This window comes from Aegilops tauschii, chromosome 6, assembly GCF_002575655.3.
Source record: "Aegilops tauschii subsp. strangulata cultivar AL8/78 chromosome 6, Aet v6.0, whole genome shotgun sequence".
NCBI lineage: Eukaryota > Viridiplantae > Streptophyta > Magnoliopsida > Poales > Poaceae > Aegilops > Aegilops tauschii.
In genome coordinates this window covers 256,596,021-256,617,974 of record NC_053040.3, presented here as the reverse complement: position 1 = coordinate 256,617,974, position 21,954 = coordinate 256,596,021, and the positions used below count along the sequence as shown (strand labels likewise).

The following is a 21,954-nucleotide window of genomic DNA, read 5'->3' as shown; positions in this document are numbered from 1 at the left end:
CGTAGAGTTCAAAAAACAGAGTGAAATTTTTGAAGCGAACGTGGATCATAAAGTTCTCACAAACAGTTTACGCGTCGCCACTAGTACGGTGCTAGTAGCTCCGAAGAGCGTAACATAATCCCATATGCTAGCTTATCTGTGAGTGAAACCCATCAACCATTGCTTCCCGCACAAATCTCCACACCATCAGTACACAATGCACTTTCGGGAGCACACTAAAGAACAGTGCTGCTTTGCTGTTTATTGGAGTGAGATCCATCAATCGAGCGGGTGTGACGACGACGACGATGATTACAAACAGTGGGATTCGGGGTCCTCCTGCGACCTACTAACCTAAACCAGCTCAGCGCGATTACAAAAACGAATAATGGGCAAGGAACAAGACACCAAAACTGACGGCACGAAAATAGACACTCTTCTGTATAAAGAAAAATCTCTGCTGCTGCTGCTTAATTCAGTCGAAGATCTCCCACTTGGTGGTGACCGGGGGGCTGTTGTCGAACGTCTCCCATTTGGTGGTCACCACTACCGTCTGCAGCCGCGGGTTCGACACCTTGAGCACGTCCAGTGCCTCCACGCACTTCTGCACCTGCTTCGCCTGCCAACATAAGAAACAAATCAGCTTTCTTCTCCACAAGACACTGGGCTACGCTACACTCATGGCTGCACCAGCAAACACCACACGGATAAAAGTTTGCTGTCAATTTGTTAATCAGCATGTCATTATCATCGGAACAGAAAGTGAAGGAGCTTTTTCCGTTCTAATCTCAAGGTGGCATGAAGGTATCATCGCAGATAAATGATGAAAGTTTGAGGCCCAGACTTTTGGTCTCAGTCTCACATTGCGTGTGCTCCTGACCTAGCCAACAGCCTGCGCCACTTCCATGGCAATCTACCTTTATTGTCATCTACTCTTTGTACACTACAGCACAATCAGGGAGCACATTCATCGCCTTTAACTAAGATGATTTGCTGCTTATACAGGATCAGTGGAAACTACTCACTAGGCTGCATGTGACGCGTTCAGGTTACACTCCAGGATCGGCTAGGCTGGCATCCAAGGGCACCATCTACCTAACATTCGCAGCAGGGAAAGGTGTGTAGGTGGAGTTTTTTCATGTGTTTGTACTGGACCACGTACGTGTTCTCCAGAAAGGAGCCAATGAGCCTATGACCGTCCCGGGGGGCATGTAGGGGAACGGCACCTGAAGCGGATGCGAGAGGCGACGAGTCGCTGTGAGGGTCGCGACAGAGCTCCATCGGGGGTGGTGCGCACCCCTAGGAACGGCGCGTGGTGCTCCCTCAACGGGATCCAGTAGAAAATGCGAACCTCGACCGCCGGGGTCCGGCAGGAGGAATGGTGATGGCTACCGGAGAGGCGGGGGTGGCAGCGCACCGGAGAGGCGGGGGCGGCGGCACGCCGGAGTGGGCGGGGGAGGCCTCGCGCCGGAGGGGTGCGGCGGCGTGCCAGAGGGGCCGGGGGAGGCCTCACGCTGGAGGAGGGGGCGGGGGCGTTGGGTGGCGCGCCGGAGGGGCAGGGGATGGTGGAGGAAGCGAAGGAGGCAGCGGCGGGATCTGGAAGTTCGAGGGGTGGATCAGGAGAAGATCGTGCGAGGTGTGGGGAGCAGTTGGTCTGATGTTTTTTTTGTTCGGGAGAACCTAATCGGCCCTGTATAGGCCCGACGTGATCCAAATAACTATTCTGATCTCAGGATTAGAATAGTGCTACTCTATATATATATATATATTATATATATATATATATATATGTATAGGCTGGACTATTCTGTTACCAATAATAGAATAATATTTTGTTATCCCCCGGCCCTATATAGGAGCGATGTGCCTACAACGTAGAATGCCCTCGAGCCAGCCTGAACCCAACCCACCTTCTTCCATCGAAGGCAGCCATCGTGGGCGAGCGAGCGACGGTGGTAGCCGGAGCCAGGGAGCCCGCGGCGCCGTGACTGGCCGGCGATGGATCCACCGCCGCCATCCCCTTCCTCGGTGACGGATCCAACGACGGGACCGTGATCCCCGCCTCCTGCTCCTTCCTTCGCCAGGGCTCCTTTGGCGGGGCTGTGATCCCCGCCTCCAGCCTCCCTCCCTCGCGCGGGGCTCCTTTGCCGGGGCCGTGATCCCCGCCAGCAGCCTCCCTCGCCGGGGCTCCTTCGCCGGGCCCGTGATCCCCGCCAGCAGCCTCCCTCCCTCGCCGGGGCTCCTTCGCCAGGCCCGTGATCCCCGCCAGAAGCTGCCTCCTCGGACCTCGTCGTCGGACCTCCACCACAAGTAGCAGTGTTGTCGTCTCCCCATGCTCCTTGCCTGCATCAATGGAGCCGCCTCCCAAGAACATGCCAGTACGCTGCCCACGAGAGGAAGAAGGAGAAGTCAGATCCAAGAACATGCCACTTGAGGTGATGTCTGCTTCCCACACTAATTTTCCTAAAAAATTGAATCGGTTCAAAAAATGTTTTCATGTCTGGGTTTGCCTGAAGAAAAATACCATGTTTGTGTTAGTTCATCAGTTCATCAGTCCTGCTATGAAGAAGATTCAGTTTAAAAATTGCACACACTATGCTCTGCCTACATGTTACACTATCAGATTCATCAGTACTACATGTGTGCTGCATCAGTGACACATGTTCCTATGATGCAGAAGCAGATAGTACATTGCAAATGCTTGCATCAGTTCATTACACCCCTGCCACTTGATGCACAATTTGGATGTCGAGGTTACTGTCAGTACCTCTAATATGCTAGCTTCAGTTCAAGCCAAAAAACATAAACTTATGCATCAGTCCAAGTAGCTACTAGGCTTTATATAAGGTTCAGCTACCACTGCAAGTTGTATGATGTTATTTCTAATAGTGCATGTCGTGTAGTTGCGTCAGTTCGAACTAGTAAAAGAATGTTGTTAAAAAATATACACTTGTTACACAGTAAGTTCAATGATACATAAACTAGGAGTACTTCTAGTGTAGTTGCATAAGTTATAGATGAAAAAAAGACATGCATCAGTTTTATATATATGCATATCCATACATCTATGAAGTTCAATGTTCAGTTTGCAAGCAGCGCACCAAATGTTTATGCATCAGTTATAGGGAAAAGGATAAAAAACTTTCTAGATGAAGTTCAATGTTCAGTTTACAAGCAGTGCTAAAAATCAGTACATCAGTGTTGAACATGTACATTCATCAGTTCGACTGAAACTAAACCAGATACAAAATAGACAACAAAGTTTAATAATGCCCAGCGATGCAAGTTCAACTTGTACATTGCCTTCAGTGCACGACATGTTACCCATAGCATGTATACAAGAAAATGAAGAAAAGATTAATCCCAAAACTGTTGAATGTCATTGCAGAAACATGCAAGGCGGCACACGCAGCGAAGGTTTGATGAGCCAAGCAGATGTGGGGCACCGCCTGGTTGGGTAACACCAGAAATAGCACCTGGATACTTCAACAATACGGGCAGATTTCAAGCTACACCAAAATCATCAGAAGCACGGACACGTTCTTCTATGCAGCAAACACCGATATCTGCGACTACAAGCTTTGCCACTGCTGGGTTCCAACAAGGTAAAAAAATTCCCCAACAACAAATGTTTTCCTTCCCTAACGCATGCAGAAAGGCAAGTACACACAGGCTTCCACCAGTTGCTCTGTCAACATCAATCATTCGTGCTGCAAAAGCGGTTGCGACGGGAAGACCAGGCCAAAGAGACAGAAATTTTGGCCACTCTAGCAGGGTGCAAAGTACAAGATATGAGCCATATATACATAGGAGCACCCTCACAACGAATCTAAGGGAAGACGGTCGTACAATGAGAGATGGAGAGCTTCATCGACATTGCTCCCTCCAAGAGATGCATTGCTGCATGTGCCAAGGGCGACACCACCCGCGCCCATACACCAGGGTGAACAGCAAACACCAGAGGCAGCATAGAGCTATACACATGTAAGTATCCATTCAGAAAAAAACATACAAGCACAGTCCATACCATGGTACTTTGACCATCCCATCTAACATTTTCATAACTGCGTTTTTGTTTGCTCACTGTTGCGTGCGGCCACCTAACATTCAAGCTTATGTTCTGCCAAGCCTAGAGATGCGCTTTGAAACTTTCAAAGAAGCAAAGGACTTCTACAACGTCTATGCAAAGCACGCTGGGTTTGCTGTCAGGGAAGGCTCCAAGGTTGAGACCAGAGTCTACCTTTATTGCACGTGCTATGGAGTCTATGAATCGAAGGTGTCAGAAGCAAATAGACAGCGGAACAAAACTATAGCCAGGACTAATTGCGGGGCTAAATGAGGCTGAAGAGGGAAAAGGATGGAACACTTGTCATAAAAGTGATAGTCTGGGAACATAACCACGGGCTACAGCTCACCCCCAAATGCTTGTCTTCTTGCACTCCCACAAAAACTTTGACAAAACAATCTTGGAGTACGTCAAGTACCTGCAGTTCAAAGGCATTGAACACACACAAATCATGAGCATACTGGGCGGCGATGACCCCGGTAGCTACTTCCTCGAAATGAATGCCAAAGACCTGATTAACATGTAAGTAAAAACTTGTTCTCCTCCCATAAACCCCCTCCGTCTTTTTTCCTCTGTCAGTACAAACATATTACGCAACGCATGACCTGGCGCCAGTTCAACATGCATTTTTGAATGACTGTTCACTTTTAATATGCAGCAAAGCAAAGAATTCAAGGATGAATGATGTGGACGATGTCCTAAAGATTGTCAACTTCTTTAGGGAGATGAAAGATATAAACAGGGAATTCTTCTGTGTCATGCAACTTGATGAGTCCGACAGAGTTAAGAACATATTCTGGGCGAACGCAAGCTGCCGAGGGGCGTATCAGGACTTTGGTGACTGCGTAACGTTTGACACCACATATGAGACCAACAAGTACCATATGCCACTTGGGGTGTTTGTGGGTACTAACAACCACTTACAAACTACATTCTTTTGTTTCGCCTTGATAAGAGATGAGGATGCAGATTCATTCAGATGGTTGTTCAACACAATTTTAAGGTGCATGAGAGGGAAGGCTCCTACATGCATCCTCACAGGTACAACCGCCAAAACCACCCCCAACCACCACCCCCCCCCAAAAGGAAAATAACACAGTAAAAATGTTGTGTCAGTTCTATTTGTATATATGCACTACCATATGCTGACAACTCCACGACTCTTTTCTCATTACCAGACCAGTGCCCGGCAATGGCTTTGGCGATCCCAGATACTTTCAAGAACACAGTACACAAGCTGTGTCCCTGGCACATTATGAAGAAGTACAGGGGACACCTCGCATACCTGTACAACCTGGACGAAGACTTTAAGGATGAATTCACATCAATCCTAAACTGGCCCCTCATGCCAACTGAGTTTGAGGTTGCCTGGAAAAGACTCATGGATAAGTACAACCTCCATGATGATGCCATGATGGTGGCCATGTGGAACGAGCGTGAGAGATGGATATCAGCCTACTTCAAAGAAATTTTCTGCGCCAAAATGACATCCACACAACAAGGTGAGAGCATGAACTATGTGCTCAAGAAGAACTTTGTAAGTGAGAGACAAAACCTACACCGGTTTGTCAGCCAGGTAAACTCCTGCGTCAAAACCAGGAGGCAGACAGAGAACCAGGAGACAATGGGTAACCGGGTATAGCTCTATCACCTGCCGTAACACAAAATAACATGCTTACTAAAGTAAAACTTTATTAGTTAGACAAGTTTTCGCTGCAAGAAAACTAATAATTTGGTCATCATTCTTGAATGGGCAGACGGAACAAAACACGCTGACCTTCTATGGGTTTGACACCCAGATGGCAAAGCTTTACTCACGAGCCGTGTACAGTGAGATCCGAAAAAGGCTAAAGCTGAGCACACTCTTCACGTCGACAGAGACGGAAGAGCCCACAAAGTACCTCGTGCGCTACAACAACCCGCAAAAACTGTCTGCATGGTCTCAGCACGCGTTCCAGGTGGTTGCAGACCCCGTGGGAGAAATATATAACTACGAGTGCAACCTATGGGACCACACAGGTGAGAACTAAAAAAAGATGTTACATACTGTACTACTTATTTTCGCAAAGTTTTTGTTTGAAAGAAATGACAAAAAAAAACATGCACCTCTTCCAAAAAAATACAGGTATTTTCGGTGTGCATGTCCTGTGCATGACGCAGACAATTAAGGCTGCCAGCGTTCTAGTGAAATACATCCTCGGGAGATACACCGAACGCCCGAACATCCAGCCAACATTCAACAGAAATGACTTGAGGACAGTAGCGTCAAACAAGGCATCCCAATACTGCATTGCAAGCTCACTGCTGCAGCTGAACATGAGGGTGCACAGAAAAAGCTTGAGAAGCCAAGAGCAAATGGCGAGGTCACGGGTCGTCATGGACAAACTTGAACAAGAACTCGACGCCATGCATTCTGCTAAAAGCGGACGTCTCGCGGACAATGAAGCCATTGAGTAGGATATTGCTACAATCTTATCCGAGATGAACCATCTAGGAGCTATTGACCCATTCGACAACGAGGAAGAGGAGCAACAACAACCAGAGCTCGCCCATGTACAAACTCAAGAGCAGCAACATGCATCCTACCAGCAACAGCAGGAAAGGGTAATTAAACCACGCATATTCTCAAACACAAAGGGGAGGAAGAGTAAGACGCAAGCATCGAAAGCAGCAGCCAAAAAGCCGCCACGCCCCATCAGGCGCGTGGAATTTGTCCCGAACAACAAACCTCTCGGGATAAGGGCATGCGGATTCTGCAATGTTGTGACCAATTATAATTACCGCACATGCCCACTCCGCACAAATGCCATTGTCAACAAGCAAAAGCTACAGAAGCAGATTGGAGCCGCCCAGGTTTCTACCAATGGAGACGACACACGTAACAGCTACACTTGCCGCAAGTGTGGGGAACTAACGGACATAATGCCCGCACATGCAAAGTGGTCAAGGAGGTCAGTGGCGCTGAACAGAAACAGGGGCAAGGTCCAGAATTCCAAAAAATCAAAGGAAGAGGATGAAGAAGAAGAGTTTGACGAGAATGACGACCAGTCAAACGAAGACAATGAAGATGACAGTATTGGGGATGGAGAAACTGAAACTGACGATAAAGCTGCCAAGGCTCAACCAGGAAAGGGCACCGGCAAGGGACAACATTCGGGGCCAGTTAGGAGGAGCTCAAGACTGAAGAATCCATAGTGGTTATGTTGCTGCGTCAACTGAAAAATAAGCTCGTACCCTCAGTTGCCTCGGTACACAATGAGGAAACATATCAGAAACACTGTCGTTACCAAAACTTATTTAGCTTTATCACCGATTTCTCGATCAGTACTATAGTCAAGATATAATTTGTGATCTGTGCCCACTGGACCAGTGACATTATTATGTAAACCATTTGATAATACTTTTGAATGCAGTCACAAATATATTTGAAAAAACTTATCTGGATTTATGTAACGCCAACACTACTGTCGACCAATAACTCAGCAAAAATTATGTTAAGGAAAATTTAAACTCTTATAGTACATCAGTACTGATAATTCTCACTCGGCAGTACAAGGCAGGGTAACCAAACACATTCGTGAACACCTCAAAAAACATCGTTTCAAAAACAAGCTATGTCAAAACAAGCTATGTCTGGTTCTGCCAGTCCTAGTTCAGAAAGTCCATTAGTACATAAAAATAATTACCTCAAGCAAACAGAAAAAATTGAAAGTGCAAATATGATATACCTGTACTGATGAAAAACTAATTTATCTGTAAAAATACTTTCAAAGATTATGTTGATATAAACAATCCTTTCAAAAAAAACAAAATTGTTTTAAAAAAGATTAGCATGACACACATAGTCTGACTAGTATTTGGTAACTTCAATCACCGGTCCAAGTACCACAGTAGAGGAGTACAAACCTCCATCATCACCAACCCTGACACGTGCAAGGGGGATAAGCAGCTGATAAGTACAGCTTGACAAGACGGATCAGTGCAACCATAATATGCCATCATCACCGACCCTGAGACGGGCAAGTGGGATAAGCAACTGATAAGTACAGCTTGGCAAGACTACTCAGTGCGACCAGATTAATACCCTGGCAAAGAAATTGGCTTGGACGGTTGGTTCTTCCAGGCCACCGCCCGCGCCACCCACTGGGCGGTTACCACAAGGGAGTGCAAATGGCGACCCCACGACCACTACACCCATGTTCCCGACGAACCGCCTCCCACGCATCCCCATCCACGCACTGCAAATAACCCATTTTCTTCCATCTCCGCCTCATTCCCAGAACCACCATCGGCCCTTCCATATCCACTGCAGGCAAACCAGAAACTTCTCTCTCCCAAGACCACAGTCGCCGGAGGAGGGCAATGGCGGAGGAACCGTCCGCCAAGTGTCATCATGGCGAGACGTCCGACAAGAGCAGCAACCTCGACGTTGTTCACGTCCTCGGCGAGAAGCGCACGTACACCAAAACCCTCACAGGGGTTGAGCTCCATAGCAAGAAGACGCTGGAGATCGTCTGCACCAGCGAACCAGACAAGGCCGCCGAGATGATCTCCAGGCTCTTGAGGAAGGCTGGCGGCTTGCATCGTAGGATAGTCGGCGTTTGTGTGCAGTCCACCAGGGAAGACGAACCTCCCCAGATTTGTGCATGGAGGAACTCTGCCTGGTGTACTACATCGCAGCTGCCACAAAATTGTGAGCCATCCTACTCATTTGCCCTGTTTGGTTCATATGTTTAATTAGTACTATATCCCGAAAATCTCATCAAACTTGTTTCCCAACTAGATGTACTACTGTGGTTTCTGAAAGTGGATGCACTACTTCATTTTCTCAAGTAGATGCACTATAAATATTTTTTTAACCTGATGCACTAGATTACTATTTGAAAAATCTTGCAAAAGATTAATTTCTGAAGTTGATGTACTAGTGTAGTTTCTGATCTTGATCCAATAGTGTAGTTTGTGTACTCGATGTATTAAAAAGATGTTCCTGAACTTGATGTAGCGAAGTAGTTTCTGAATTTGGTCTAATGTTATTTTCATAAGAAAAAACCCTAAGAACTTGGTGAAGGATTGGTATGTATTGTTCTATTCAACAAAAGTAAACTAAACTAGTACTAAAGCAGCACATACAACATTGACTCAAACTATGTATAATCCAAAAAGATAAATACATGATGTACTTGAATTTAATTTCAAAACTTTTTTTACTAGTTTCTGAAGTACATTCATCCATTAATTATGCTATATAAGCATCTACTTCATGCATTCATCGCTTGTAAAACAAAACAAAAATGAAGAATTCAAACATCAAAGTAATGCTAATCTTCAAAATGTCTCTCCTCTTGCAGGCCCAAGCGCCTGAACGAGATGCTGAAGCATGAGAAATTGTTCACATTTGCCGGTTTCAGCATTGAAGGCGACAAAGAGAAGCTGAAGATGTCTGGTTTGGAGATCAACCCCAACAAGTACATTGACATTCAGCGCATCTGGAGAGTTCCGTACACCGGAAAAGAGTACGACTCCTTGACTGATGTTGCAGCCAGTGTCATCCACCCATTCTACAAAGGCATGAAGAAGAACATTGACACGCAGGAAGACCACAAACTGTGGGGGATCAGCCCGCTGCCAGACAACCTCATCGACTACGCAGGAGTAGATGCGTACGCCACGTACAAGTCATGGAACATGATCGACAACATCACAAATGGTTGGGAAACTTCAAAAGCGCGGGAGGCTGACCCCCACTACGACTGCCCCTTTTAGGGATGAATCTACATCAAAGCCTGCCTTCGTTTTGCTTCCGCTTGTGCTTGCCTTTTATCTTGTTGTTTCAAAATCGTAGTTTGCTCTTGTTGGGTTGAACCAGTATGATTATGTCGTGCTTGTCATGGTTGAACAAGTTTACTTATGTCATCAAGTACATTGTTTTGCTTATCTCCTTATATAAGTTTGGTAGCTTCATATTTTGTTAATCCATCATTTCAAATTCAAAGTAGCTTCTGAATGGAAATTTGTGGCTGCTCTTCAGTACTAGTTATGAAGAAACTAATCACACAAAGATGTTCCATGTGTAGTTTTGATTCAGTATTGTATAGAAAACATAACGTTGAAAACAATCAGTACAATTTTAGTTGCTTAACAACGCTTCAAAAGTTGAAGGAGAAATTCTTAGTACTTCATGTACTGTTCTCATTCATATGTAGCTGCTAGAAAATTAACAAGTACTACAACAGAAAAAGTTAAGAAGCATCAACACACACTTATGTTGGTCACTTACAGACTAAGAATGACAGTACTAGTACACTTGATCGGACAGTACATACTTACTACAATAAAAAGTACAAAGAAGCATCAGTTCGTAATCCCACAAAAAAATGTCAGACTAAGAACATAAGTGCTACTATGAATGGACTATCAGTACAACTTAGTCTACACGCAAGTACCATAGTGCTGAAAATGATACCAGAAGACCCTTGAGAATAATCACCAAAAAGAACACAAAAAGAAGGCAAAAAACTCAAATGAAAAAATAACACTTCCACAAAACTCACAAGAACTAGAAAAAAAAGTATTAGTCCAAGTTACAGGTGGAGTCAAGTACTAGATTTAAACCCAAAAAAAGTAAAAATTGACCGCCCAAGGACAGGCACGCGCTGACGGTGCTAGATACTTGAACTCGAGCCCACGGCGGAACCGTTGGCGAATCCCTAGTAATCCGCACAACGCAGGGCCAGCCGACCAGGGCCCATAGGTCATGAGAGAGAAAGCGCCATGTATAAGCTCTCAGGTAAGTATTCAGAGGAGTTCGACCAGTAGGACTCGGTCGCGCTTATAAACAGGTCGAGAGCCTCCTCCCTTAGCGAGGTGGGACTAAACCCAGAGCACACGCACATCCAGCAGTCCCCAAATCGCCTGCGCGGGCCATTTGGGCCGGAAAACGGCCCAATAGCCTCCATCGTTTACAAACACCCCACCAATAAGGCCAGTTAAACAAAGCAGAGCCCGGGGCAAAGAAATATAAACTACAAAAAAATGTTCGAAAACTGAAAATATAAAAGTTCAAATACTAGTTCGCAGGCAATAATTTTAAATACAAAAAACAAAAACAAAAAAAATTTAGCTCTGCACCACGGATGATAAAAAAGGAAAAATATGATACAAAAATAACGAAACTCTAAAAAGCAGAGAACTTAATAGCCTATCTGTTAAATGTACATAATTTAAAACACCGAATTAAATATTACTTTCAAGTTCAACTACTAAAATGCAAGAAGTTCAAATATATTTTGTTTGTCAATTCTGCTAAATTTCTTATTTATATAAAATTTGACAAGTTCAACTACTAAAATGCAAGAAGTTCAAATAGATTTTGTTTGTCAGTTCTGCTAAATTTCTTATTTATATAAAATCTGTCCACACCTCAATGAACGATTTCGTCGTAAATAAAAAACTTAGTTCAAACATACATATGACATCAGTACTAAAAAAGCAGGAACAGTCAGGCCACTCACACCACTGTGACACCAAATTTCAAAACCGTATGTTGTATGAAAATACAATTCAGTTCACACAGCACTAAACCATAAGTGCACTAAAAAGAGAATACAAAAACCATAAAGGCCTAATTTAGGTTGGGACAAATGAAAATAAAAATAAATCCCAGTTTTGAGCAACAACTCCCAGGGTACTGAAATATGTTCTGAGATTAACTAGTGTATACAACTTCAGTGGAAAAACAAGACTTAACCTCCACACGGAAAAACATCACAAAGCATACGTCACTTAAACAGTGCAAAATACCATCATACCACCCCTGAGACGTGCAAATGGGATAAGCAGCTGGTAAGTACAGCATGATAAGACTACTCAGTGCGACAGTAAAAACCCTTGGCTTGGACGGTTGGTTCTTCCAGGCCACCACCCGCGCCACCCACTAGGCAGTTGCCACAAGGGACTGCAAACGGCGACCCCACGACCACTACACGCACGTCCCCGATGAACCGCCTCCCACACATCCCCGTCCACGCGCTGGAAATAACCCATTCTCTTCTATCTCTGCCTCATTCCAGAACCACCATTGCCGCTTCCATCTCCACTGCAGACAAACCAGAAACTTCTCTCTCCCAATCCCACAGTCGCCGGAGGAGGACGATGGCGGAGGAACCGTCCGCCAAGCATCATCACGACGAGACGTCCGACAAGAGCAGCAACCTCGACGACGTTCTCGTCCCCGGCGAGAAGCGTGCATACACCAAAACCCACATAGGGGTTGAGCTGCACGGCAAGGAGACGCTGTAGATCGTCTGCACTAGCAAACCAGACAAGGCCGACGAGATGATGAGCAGGCTCAGGACGAAGGGCGGCGACTTGTATCCTAGCTTCATCGGAGTTGATGTGGAGTACGCCAGCAAAGATGAACCTCCCCAGATGGCAGCAGTCATAAAGTTGTGCATGGAGGAACTCTGCTTGGTGTACCACATCGCAGCCGCCACAAAATGGTAACCCATACTACTGTTCATTTATCTGTTCTACTAGTACTACTCCCTAAAAATTTCATTAAACTTGTTTCCCAACTAGATGAACTACTATAGTTTGTGAAGTGGATGCATGAGTACATGTTTCTCAAGTTACATGCATTTCTGAAATTGTGAAGTGGATGGTCTCACCAGATTAGCATCTGAAACTGATGTACTGGATTAGCATCTGAAAATTGTTTCACCAACTTAATTTCTGAACTTGATGTACTAACATAGATTCTGATCTTTATGCACTAGTATAGTTTATAAAATTGATGTATTAAAAGATGTTTTTAAACTGGATGTACACAAGTAGTTTCTGAACCTGGTCTGATGTAATATTCAACAGCAAAAAATGAAGTAAGAACTTGGTGAAGCACTGGTATAGGTCTTTTTATTCAACAAAAATGAAACTAAACTTGAAGTAAGCATCACATAGATCATTTACTCTGGTTATAGGTTCTTGAACTTGGTGAACCATTTGGTAAAGCACTGAAGATACCAAAAAAGAAAAATGACATGGTGTAGTTGAATTTAATTTCAGAACTTTGTGTACTAGTTTCTGAACTACATTCAACCATGACTTATACTATATAAGCATCTACCTCATGGATTATCACTTGTAAACCAAAAAACAAAAGAATTAAATCTTCAAAAAAGAACACTAATCTTCAATATGTGTCTCCCCCTTGCAGGCCCAAGCGCCTCAAAGAGTTCCTGCAGGAGGAGAAATTGTACACATTTGCCGGTTTCAGCATTGAAGGTGGCAAGCGGATGCTGAACAAATCTGGTTTGGAGATCAACCCCAACAACTTCATCGACATGCAGCACAAGTGGAAAGTTCCAACCACCAAGAAATTGTACGATTCCTTGGCCGATGTTGCAGCTAGCGTCATCCACCCATTCTACAAAGGCATGAAGAAGAAGATCGACACGCGGGAAGACCACAAACTGTGGGGGATCAGCCCACTGCCATACAAGCTCATAGGGTATGCAGGAATAGATGCATACGCCAAGTACAATTCATGGAAGATAATCGACAACATCACAACAGGTTGGGAAATTGCAAAAGAGCAGGAGGATGACCCCTACTACCACTGCCTCTTCGCGGGATGAAGATACATGAAAGTCTTCCTTTGTGTTGCTCACGCTTCTGCTTGTCCTTAATCTTGTTGTTTCAGATTTGTAGTTTGCTTTCGTTAAGTTGAACCAGTTTCTTTATGTTATGTGTGTCAGGGTTTGAACAAGTTTGCCTATGTCTATCAAGTACATCGTTTGCTTATGTCGTTCGACAAGTTTGCTAGCTTCCTATTTTGTTTATAAGTTGAAGTAGATGGTGAATGAAACTTGATGGCTGCTATGCAGCACTAGTCATGGAGCAACAAATCACACCTGGATATTTTCACAAAAAAATAGTGGCAGACTAAGGACCACAGTAAATAGTAGCCTTGGACGCAGAGTACAGCTTAGTCATGTACGGTAGTACTATCACACTAAAAAATAGTTTTTAGTTTCAGAAGAACACTAAAAAGACTAAGTTTTAGCCGAGGACAACATTCAGTACTAACAGCATCATGCTAATAGTAGTTAAAAAATTACTAAGTACTGCAATAGGAAAAGGAAAGAACCATCAGTACGTATTTCCTAGTCACTAGCATGCTAGGATTGAAAGTACTGGTACACTTGAACACACAGTACATTCATTCTACAAAAATAAAAAGGAACGGGAAGCTTCAGTTCGCATTCCCTAAAACAGTGACACACTAAGAATAACAGTAATAGCACAATTGAAATCTCAGTACAACTTAGTCTATACGGCAAGTACTATGATGATACCAAATATTGCCTTGAGAAGAACCACAGCCTAGAAAAAAGAAGGCCAAAACTAAATCAAAAAGATATCAGTTTGACCAAGGAGAAAAATCTCAAGAAAGACAACAGAAGCATCAGCCCGCATTGACCAGTGAGGTACTAGTTTCAAACAACACAAAAATAAATGATCAAAGTACTAGCAAAATTGAAATCTCAGTACAACTTAGTTTATTCGGTAAGTACTATGATGATACCAATTAATGCCTTGAGAAAGAAGGCCAAGACTCAACCAAAATAGATTACAGTTCAACCAAGGACAAAAATTCACAAAAACAAACAATAGAAGCATCAGTCCACATTGACTAGTGAAGTAATTATGAACTTAATAGGGCTATCTGTTAAATGTAGCTAATTTAAACCAGTGCTTTAACTTTTACTATGAAGTTCAACTACTAAAATTCAAGAAGTTCAAACAAAAACTTGGCTCTCAAATTTTGCTAAATTTCTTATACTTAAGTAAAATCTGGCTAGAGATCACGCAGCAACTTCGTCGTAAATAATTTCAATCCTAAGAAAAACTTCAGTTCTAATACATTATATGAAATCAGTTCTACATAATAAGGAAGTGTCACTCCACTCACGCTAGATCCACAAGTGCTATCGTGACACCAAATTTTAAAAGCCTTACGCTGAATGAGATTACAATTCAGTACTAATAGAACTATACCATATGTTCAAGAAAAGAGGGTACAAAAACTATAAAGGTCCAACTTAGGTTGGGACAGATGAAAATAAAATAAATCTCACTTTTTCAGCAACAACTTGTAATGCACTTGAAAGAAGGTGTTTTCAGTTCAACTAGTGTATAAGACTTCAGTACAAAAAATAGAACTTAACCAAAATGAATTCCCGATGAAACATACACAAGTGAAACAGCTATTCAACCACACTATCATCATGGAAAAAGAGTCTGTTAAACATTGTGCCACACTTAAAGACAACACAAAATATACCAGTAATTACATAGTACTTGACAAGACATCCAAACACTACAAACAAAGCCTAGAATGCTTTCAAGAGATATATCACACAACTATCCCATTCACTACGCAAATGATGACCATTTCTTCTATGCACCAGGAGCCAAAGCCTGAACCTCCTTGGGAAGCTCCGTCACTAGAAGCTGTTTATTCCGGTTGAACACAACTCTATACAGATCCTCAGCGTTCCAATCAACAATACGAGGCTGCAAAACAATAAAACAAACTATCAAAAATCATGACACATAAAAAACAATACACAATAAGCCAAACACAGAAAGTGAAAAGCTCAACTAGAACCCACGTCATTATTTCGAATGTTCTCAACGATCTTTTCACCATCATAGGATCCCGCATACTTCAGACTATAATGGCCACATTCATTCGCCCCTTGCAGTGGAACCTTGACAAACGTTGGTTTCTTTGCAAAAACCACCCATTTGGGCTGCTTGCTCGCATTGTACTGAGCATCACCATACACAGCCTTCATTACTTGGACCAATCTAGAGATCTATAAAAAAAGAAAAGAAACCACACATTTTCAGGTCTCAGAAAAGCGGAAACAAAGATGCGGAAAAATTAATCCAGTACAGATAATAAATGTCACTCACAATCTTCTCGCAGTCTTTATGATAGGTGTTCTTTGAAGGACGATGGTTCTTCTTATAAGGTAAAGAGTCAAGGATTTCGACGCTACTTCGGTACCGATTCAAGACATATAAGGAAAAGCGGTTCACTTTCCTATCCTTTGATAAAACCATAGGTTTGAATAGAGGCATCATGATCTAAAAACAAATGACCAAAAAAGAGATATTAAATATTCAAAATAAAAACTAGCATGACAATAAACAAATAAAACCGAAAATCAGCTAGTAGATCTCACAAGGTCGGCACTGAGCAAGTCTTCCTTATCTTTAACATAGCTCTTGAAATCTCTCGCTGCACTCTCCACATTAAACTCTTTATCTTCATCACCGTAAAACGTACAGTCAAGCACAACCTGCAAAAAGCCAAAAAAGAAATAGACAGGGGAAAAGGATCAACAAGCAAAGTATTATTAAAACTCGTAAAACAATAGGCAGTCTTGCTTAACAGAAACAAACGATCTGATTGATTACCGTGATGAAATATGGACTCAGCAATACCCTTTTCCCAGATGCAAAATCAGCATGTCTCTAGGGATCTTGCTTCCAATCATCAATGAGGAAGTCCATTACATCACCCTCCATCATTTGCCCAGGTGCAAAAACTTCCCAGATCTGTTTCCCAGTGATGCTAGTTACGCTATCATCAGGCTGAGGAATCATTGAGAATGTATTCCTGCAGCACACACAAGAACAAAAAGCAGGGGAAGCAAGATAAGGCATTCATAGCAGTTCAAGTTGTATAAAAAGGAACAGTTCAGGTCTTATTTATCTAGCTGTTAGAAACAACAGAAGAAAAGAAGAGGAAACATAATGAGAGATACTCACTCGGCATACTTCTCTCGTCCTTCATCACTAAGCAACAGATTATACAACTTGCGAGCCTTGTCCAGATGAGGGAAATTATGAGGGTGAAGCTGCTGCACAGGGGAGCAAAAACTTCATAGGAGCTCTGGGCGCACGCTTCGTGCTTACAACATTGCCAGAATCCAAAGCAGGATCCTTCCTAGCAGCACCAGCTCTATGGGCCACTATTCCAGCAAGGGGAGATACACCCTTGGCAGCAGCGCTCCTGGTGACTCTTCCGATGCCAGCAATCTTGTCAAACGCATCATCATCACTGTCTATCAATTCCACAATGGGATTCTTGGGTGTAGTGGGGCTCTCTGCACAAGCAGCCGTAGAACCTCTCAGAGCTCCCAACCGCCCCTTGATAACACCATATCTTGTCTTTTCGGGAGAACGACACTGGCTAAACTCTATAGCTACACGCTCGAGCTCCGAGAACTGGCTGCCAAAGATCCTGTAGTCATGCTCACCAAGATCCAGCCACTCACCCGCCAAAATAAAAAAAGAAGGAGCGCATCAAGGGTAAGTTCAAATACATAATTCATGACAGTAGTAGTCAAGAAGTACAAGCTGCAATAAATTACAAAAGGTCATGCATACGTACATGGTTTGATGCCAAACAAACCCCAGAATTCAACATCAAACACATCGCTAGTTGCGCAGGTATACAGCAAAGTCTTTCTAATGTCAAGAATGTCTCTATGGCTGTAATCCAACATTTCAATCACACCATCCTCACAGCAATGATAGGTCTTGCAGTTTTGTAGCATAAAGAAGCCACAATCATGCCTGTTAACAAAAGAAAAAAAGGGTACATCACAAATTAAAATACATGAATACCATCCTCCCAGCAACAAAAACAACTAATAAAAATCATTAAAAATGGATACTCACATGTTTTTCTGCTGCGGCACCCGCACAAACTCGCAAGAGAAACCATCAATATGCGCCGGCGAGAACGGTTTGGCCCTGTCTGCGCTGGACTCCCTCCAAAGCTTCTTTATGTTATCTGTCATAGTCCTTAAGAATCTAACTACATCACTCCAGGTTTCATCGCGGAGTGAATCAAGACACTCGAAACGACAGAACCTCAAATTCAGAACAATCAAGCACCAATGCCCAGATTCTTCACTAAGCTTCATGGCAGTCACAAATGAAGGCGGATCAAAAGTAGGGAAAAGAAGCTGACAAATAAATCACAGAGGGAAAATGAATTTAACAAATCATAATGAAACAAAAAATTCTGCCTCCAAACAATAAAATAAAAGAGGGAAATTGAAATTCAGAAGTACAAACAAATCAGATAATCATAAGTTCAAATTGAGTAAGCAACCCACTACAAAAAATAAATGCTACTCAAGTTTATTCCACCGCCCAAACTTGCAACAAACATATCAATTCAATTTCCTTGCGACAATAAGTGCAGCTTTAAGCACACTTCATTCATAAGTACAGGGGTAAAAAGCAGGCTACTCAAGTTCATTCCCACCTCCCAAACTTGCAAGAAAACATGACAGTTATAGTTCATGAGTACAAAAAGTTCAAGTTCACCTACTTGGTCAAAACCATCAGCCCCTGATCTCGAGAACCACTGTACAACATTGGCATCAATATGTCCATCGCGGATCTTGGTCTGTTGTACAAAAATAACAATAACAGTTAGAAAATTGCTAAAATAACTTATCATCCTATCTACAAAGCAAAATACTGACCGTCACCCATCTGGGAACTATCAACTTGTCAGTGTCTTGGTACTTCTGACGTAGAGAATATAAAACAACATCAGCACTGTCTGAGTTGAGCATGCCAGTGGGGACCAACGCTTTAGCAATAGAACCAACATTGGCATCACATTCTCTATTTTGAAACATCGGCTTGTCACTAGGAAAACACAAAAGATGACATGAATTAAAACTACTGCAATAACAACAATAGTCAAAAGAGACGAAAATGATATGGGCAAAATCCCAAACTAACCGTTTCCCACGGTTCGTACGCAACCTCGTAACAGCGAAGAAAAAAAATTCAACCTTCACAACATTAGCACCATCTGCTTGCAGAAAAGGAAGAAAAATAATAAGTTCAAGCAATACAAGTGAACATGTCCAAACTGCCATAAATGACATGTACGCCTCATTTACAAGTCCTTACCTGCACTATTAGCGTTTGACGACGGGAGTTCCTGTGATGACACCAATATGCCTCCAGTTTCAGGGTTTGACGATGGAAGATCTTGTGAGGACAGCAATATGGTTGCGCTTTCAGGGTCTGAAGAAAGAAAATCCTGGGACGACAGGAGCGCCTCCTAAGTCAAGGGGCCAGAAGAAATCGACGGTAGTAAATCATCATCCTCAGATGGCACCTCCTCCACGCTAGAGGCATCTTGCAATGCATCACCGTAATCAAGCCCTCCAGGCGGGAAATTTTCCGGCGGCAAATCTTCACAATCAAAAAGATTTTCATTCCCAGTACCAACACCAGACGATTTGGCATCAAGTATGCTGGCAACACCAACATCCTCATCAGCAACTTTGGTACCAACATCGCGCCCACTACTCAATGGAACATCAGAAGCATCGTCTCCACCACTAACGACAGCCTCTCGCTCAACATCAGTCATCTGAAAAATAAAAATTCAGAAAAAGTGAATACTATGAGCAAAACTAACAATCAAAAAAAGCTAGGAAGAGGTGCACAGAAAAACAAACCTTGGCAGCATTCACAGCAACATAATCGATCTTGCTGCTACTAACATTCAAAGGAACATCACCAATGGTCGAACAAGGCTCGTCGCCAACAAGAGGACCCTGATTCATAGTAATCAAGCAAGAAAACAATGCTATTATTAGCAACAATAAACACAAGGAATTAAACCACACTAACAAAAAGGTAGGTATCACCTACAAACTCTTAACGGTGTGGGATAGAAAATTGAACATGTAAGGCACATTGGTGCCCATGAAAATTCAAGAATATATATAAACACAATAAAAATAAAAATAACCTTGCACTTATTAGTACGTGGATCATTAACTCCACAGTCAACAACAGCCTCAACATTATGACAGGTCTCCTGCATGAAAGAAAAATTAATAAACAGATGAACATGAGAAAGTTCAACTACAATACTGACAGCAGAACAACATAGTAAAAAGCAAAATATCAAGGACTGACTGACATCAACAACAGGGGGCTCCAGGCCAACATCATTCGTATGGTGATCAGAAACATTAGCCTCAGTACCATCACCAGCCCTGCTGTCGGTGGCAGCAGCCTCATCCTGCTCAATCTGCCTGATAACAACATTTCACTCTCTTCATATGGCTTGCAGCGAGAGTCTTGCATACTTTTGAAACGCTTCATGTTGTTCAACAGACGAACCGAGCTCTGAACTAGATGATCAGCACCATCACGCATATCACCAATTAGAATTCTCTCCATCTCAATATAGTCCGCTGCTTCCTCAGCATTAAATTGATGACCTTCAGGAAGGATACCATTGATACAGCTCAGACGCTCAACTGTAGTTGGGACCTTTTGCAACTCAGAACACACATTACTATAAATATGCTCAGCGCGCTCCAATGCAGAAACATCTATATCAATACCAAAACCTGCCTCTGTGAAGTACTAGCCTTTCTAGGGCCAAGGGGAAGATAACCAGCACCCTCAACACCACGGCCATCTCTCAACTCATCGTGCAGAGATGAAATCTTGGGAACCTCAGACGACGGCATCTCCAGGACTGGCCGTTTATACACTCGGAAAAAGACAACCTCCTCTTGAGTTTTCCACTACAAACATGGGGAAAAAGAGTTAATTAATCAATGCAACACATAGGGAAAAATAAACATTATATTAACAGATTTAAATCAACATCACTAATTATCTTTAACTGTTAGTGCCAATTTGCTAGTATTTACCAACAGGCCAGTTGAGCAAAGAGATTCAATTCAACCACACATGACACAACAGTACTAAAAATCGTACCTAAACCTCACAAAGCTTAAGAAATGACAAAATCTAAACAAGCAACTCTGCAGTACACATGTTCACTCGAGCAAAAATAGCTATACCTAAACAAAAAAAGGTCTGCAAGACACGACAGAAATAAAACTCACCAGAAGCTTCCCAAACACCCAAGTCTTTGGATCTGCGTTGCCTTTTTTATCAAATCTGCATCAGCCAGATCGGAAAGCTTGACAGGATCCATGAAACATATGTGGGCGACTCGCATGTCAGGCTCCGGAGTCTTGCCAAGGATAAGGCAGTCAAGGTACATTAGTACAGGCCCTATAGCACAGCCTGTGATTGCCTTCCCAAGGGTAACACCATCTTGGTACCTGACAACAACCCTTCTAAGCTCATCAACCATCAGCTGGCAATAATCCATATTAGCCATGTCCTCAATGACGAGATGCTCAAACATTGCTGCCTCTCTGGAAACACGCGGGGCGGCACCAGGCAACACAACCTTCATAAACACAATAATGGAGAACACTTTGAGGGCAAGTTCATCTTTGCTAGGATCCTTGACAAGCACCTTGAGCCTATCCCTCAAATTCTTTGTCTTGATATCTTTGTTCCTGCTAATGTCAAGCTCCGATCTTAACTTCATCAGAGCATCATCATATCCATCCTCTGACGGCCTTGGTGCAGAACGACCACCACGAGGGAACCCAAATAGTTGTTGTATACCATCGGTAGTGATGGGAAGCTTCTTATTAGCCTCACCCATGTCAAGAGTCATCGTATCGGGATCTATCCTCAGGTACAAAGCTCCCATCAGAGGGCGGCAAACGTTAGACTTCACCTTCCACTTGAAGATAGAACCAAAACCAGCTGCATGAACCTTAGCCACATGGAGACTCTCAAGCAATTTAGCGCAAGCATCAATCTCTCCCAACGAACATCGCACAGTTATGTTCCATCGCTGTATGTCACCTTCATCCAAAGCAACTTTTCCGGCATTGCCTCTCACCGGCTTGACCGGACCCATAACGCTAGCAGGTTGTAAATGAAAATAAAGAAGGCACAGTTTAATTAAA

At 43.2% G+C, this 21,954-nt stretch overlaps 3 protein-coding genes and 1 long non-coding RNA gene across 4 annotated transcripts; 3 read left to right on the top strand and 1 right to left on the bottom strand.

The window, feature by feature from the left end:
* Positions 1-202: 202 nt before the first annotated feature.
* LOC109755231 (uncharacterized) lies at positions 203-1,733 on the bottom strand. Its single transcript, XR_002230912.4, has 2 exons — positions 1,206-1,733; positions 203-598 (listed from the first exon to the last, which is right to left on the bottom strand). It is a non-coding gene; the product is annotated as an uncharacterized lncRNA (long non-coding RNA).
* A 2,103-nt stretch (positions 1,734-3,836) lies between these two features.
* Positions 3,837-6,502, top strand: LOC109755230 (protein FAR1-RELATED SEQUENCE 5-like). The gene is made up of 5 exons (XM_020314128.1): positions 3,837-3,922; positions 4,704-5,086; positions 5,224-5,681; positions 5,803-6,064; positions 6,171-6,502. Exons 1-5 carry the CDS (start codon positions 3,837-3,839, stop codon positions 6,500-6,502), a joined length of 1,521 nt encoding a protein of 506 aa, XP_020169717.1.
* Positions 6,503-8,407: 1,905 nt separating this feature from the next.
* On the top strand, positions 8,408-9,808 carry LOC141026006 (uncharacterized). Its single transcript, XM_073501946.1, has 2 exons — positions 8,408-8,709; positions 9,394-9,808. Exons 1-2 carry the CDS (start codon positions 8,408-8,410, stop codon positions 9,806-9,808), a joined length of 717 nt encoding a protein of 238 aa, XP_073358047.1.
* A 2,571-nt stretch (positions 9,809-12,379) lies between these two features.
* LOC141026005 (uncharacterized) lies at positions 12,380-13,677 on the top strand. The gene is made up of 2 exons (XM_073501945.1): positions 12,380-12,543; positions 13,257-13,677. Exons 1-2 carry the CDS (start codon positions 12,380-12,382, stop codon positions 13,675-13,677), a joined length of 585 nt encoding a protein of 194 aa, XP_073358046.1.
* The last annotated feature ends 8,277 nt before the right edge of the window (positions 13,678-21,954 follow it).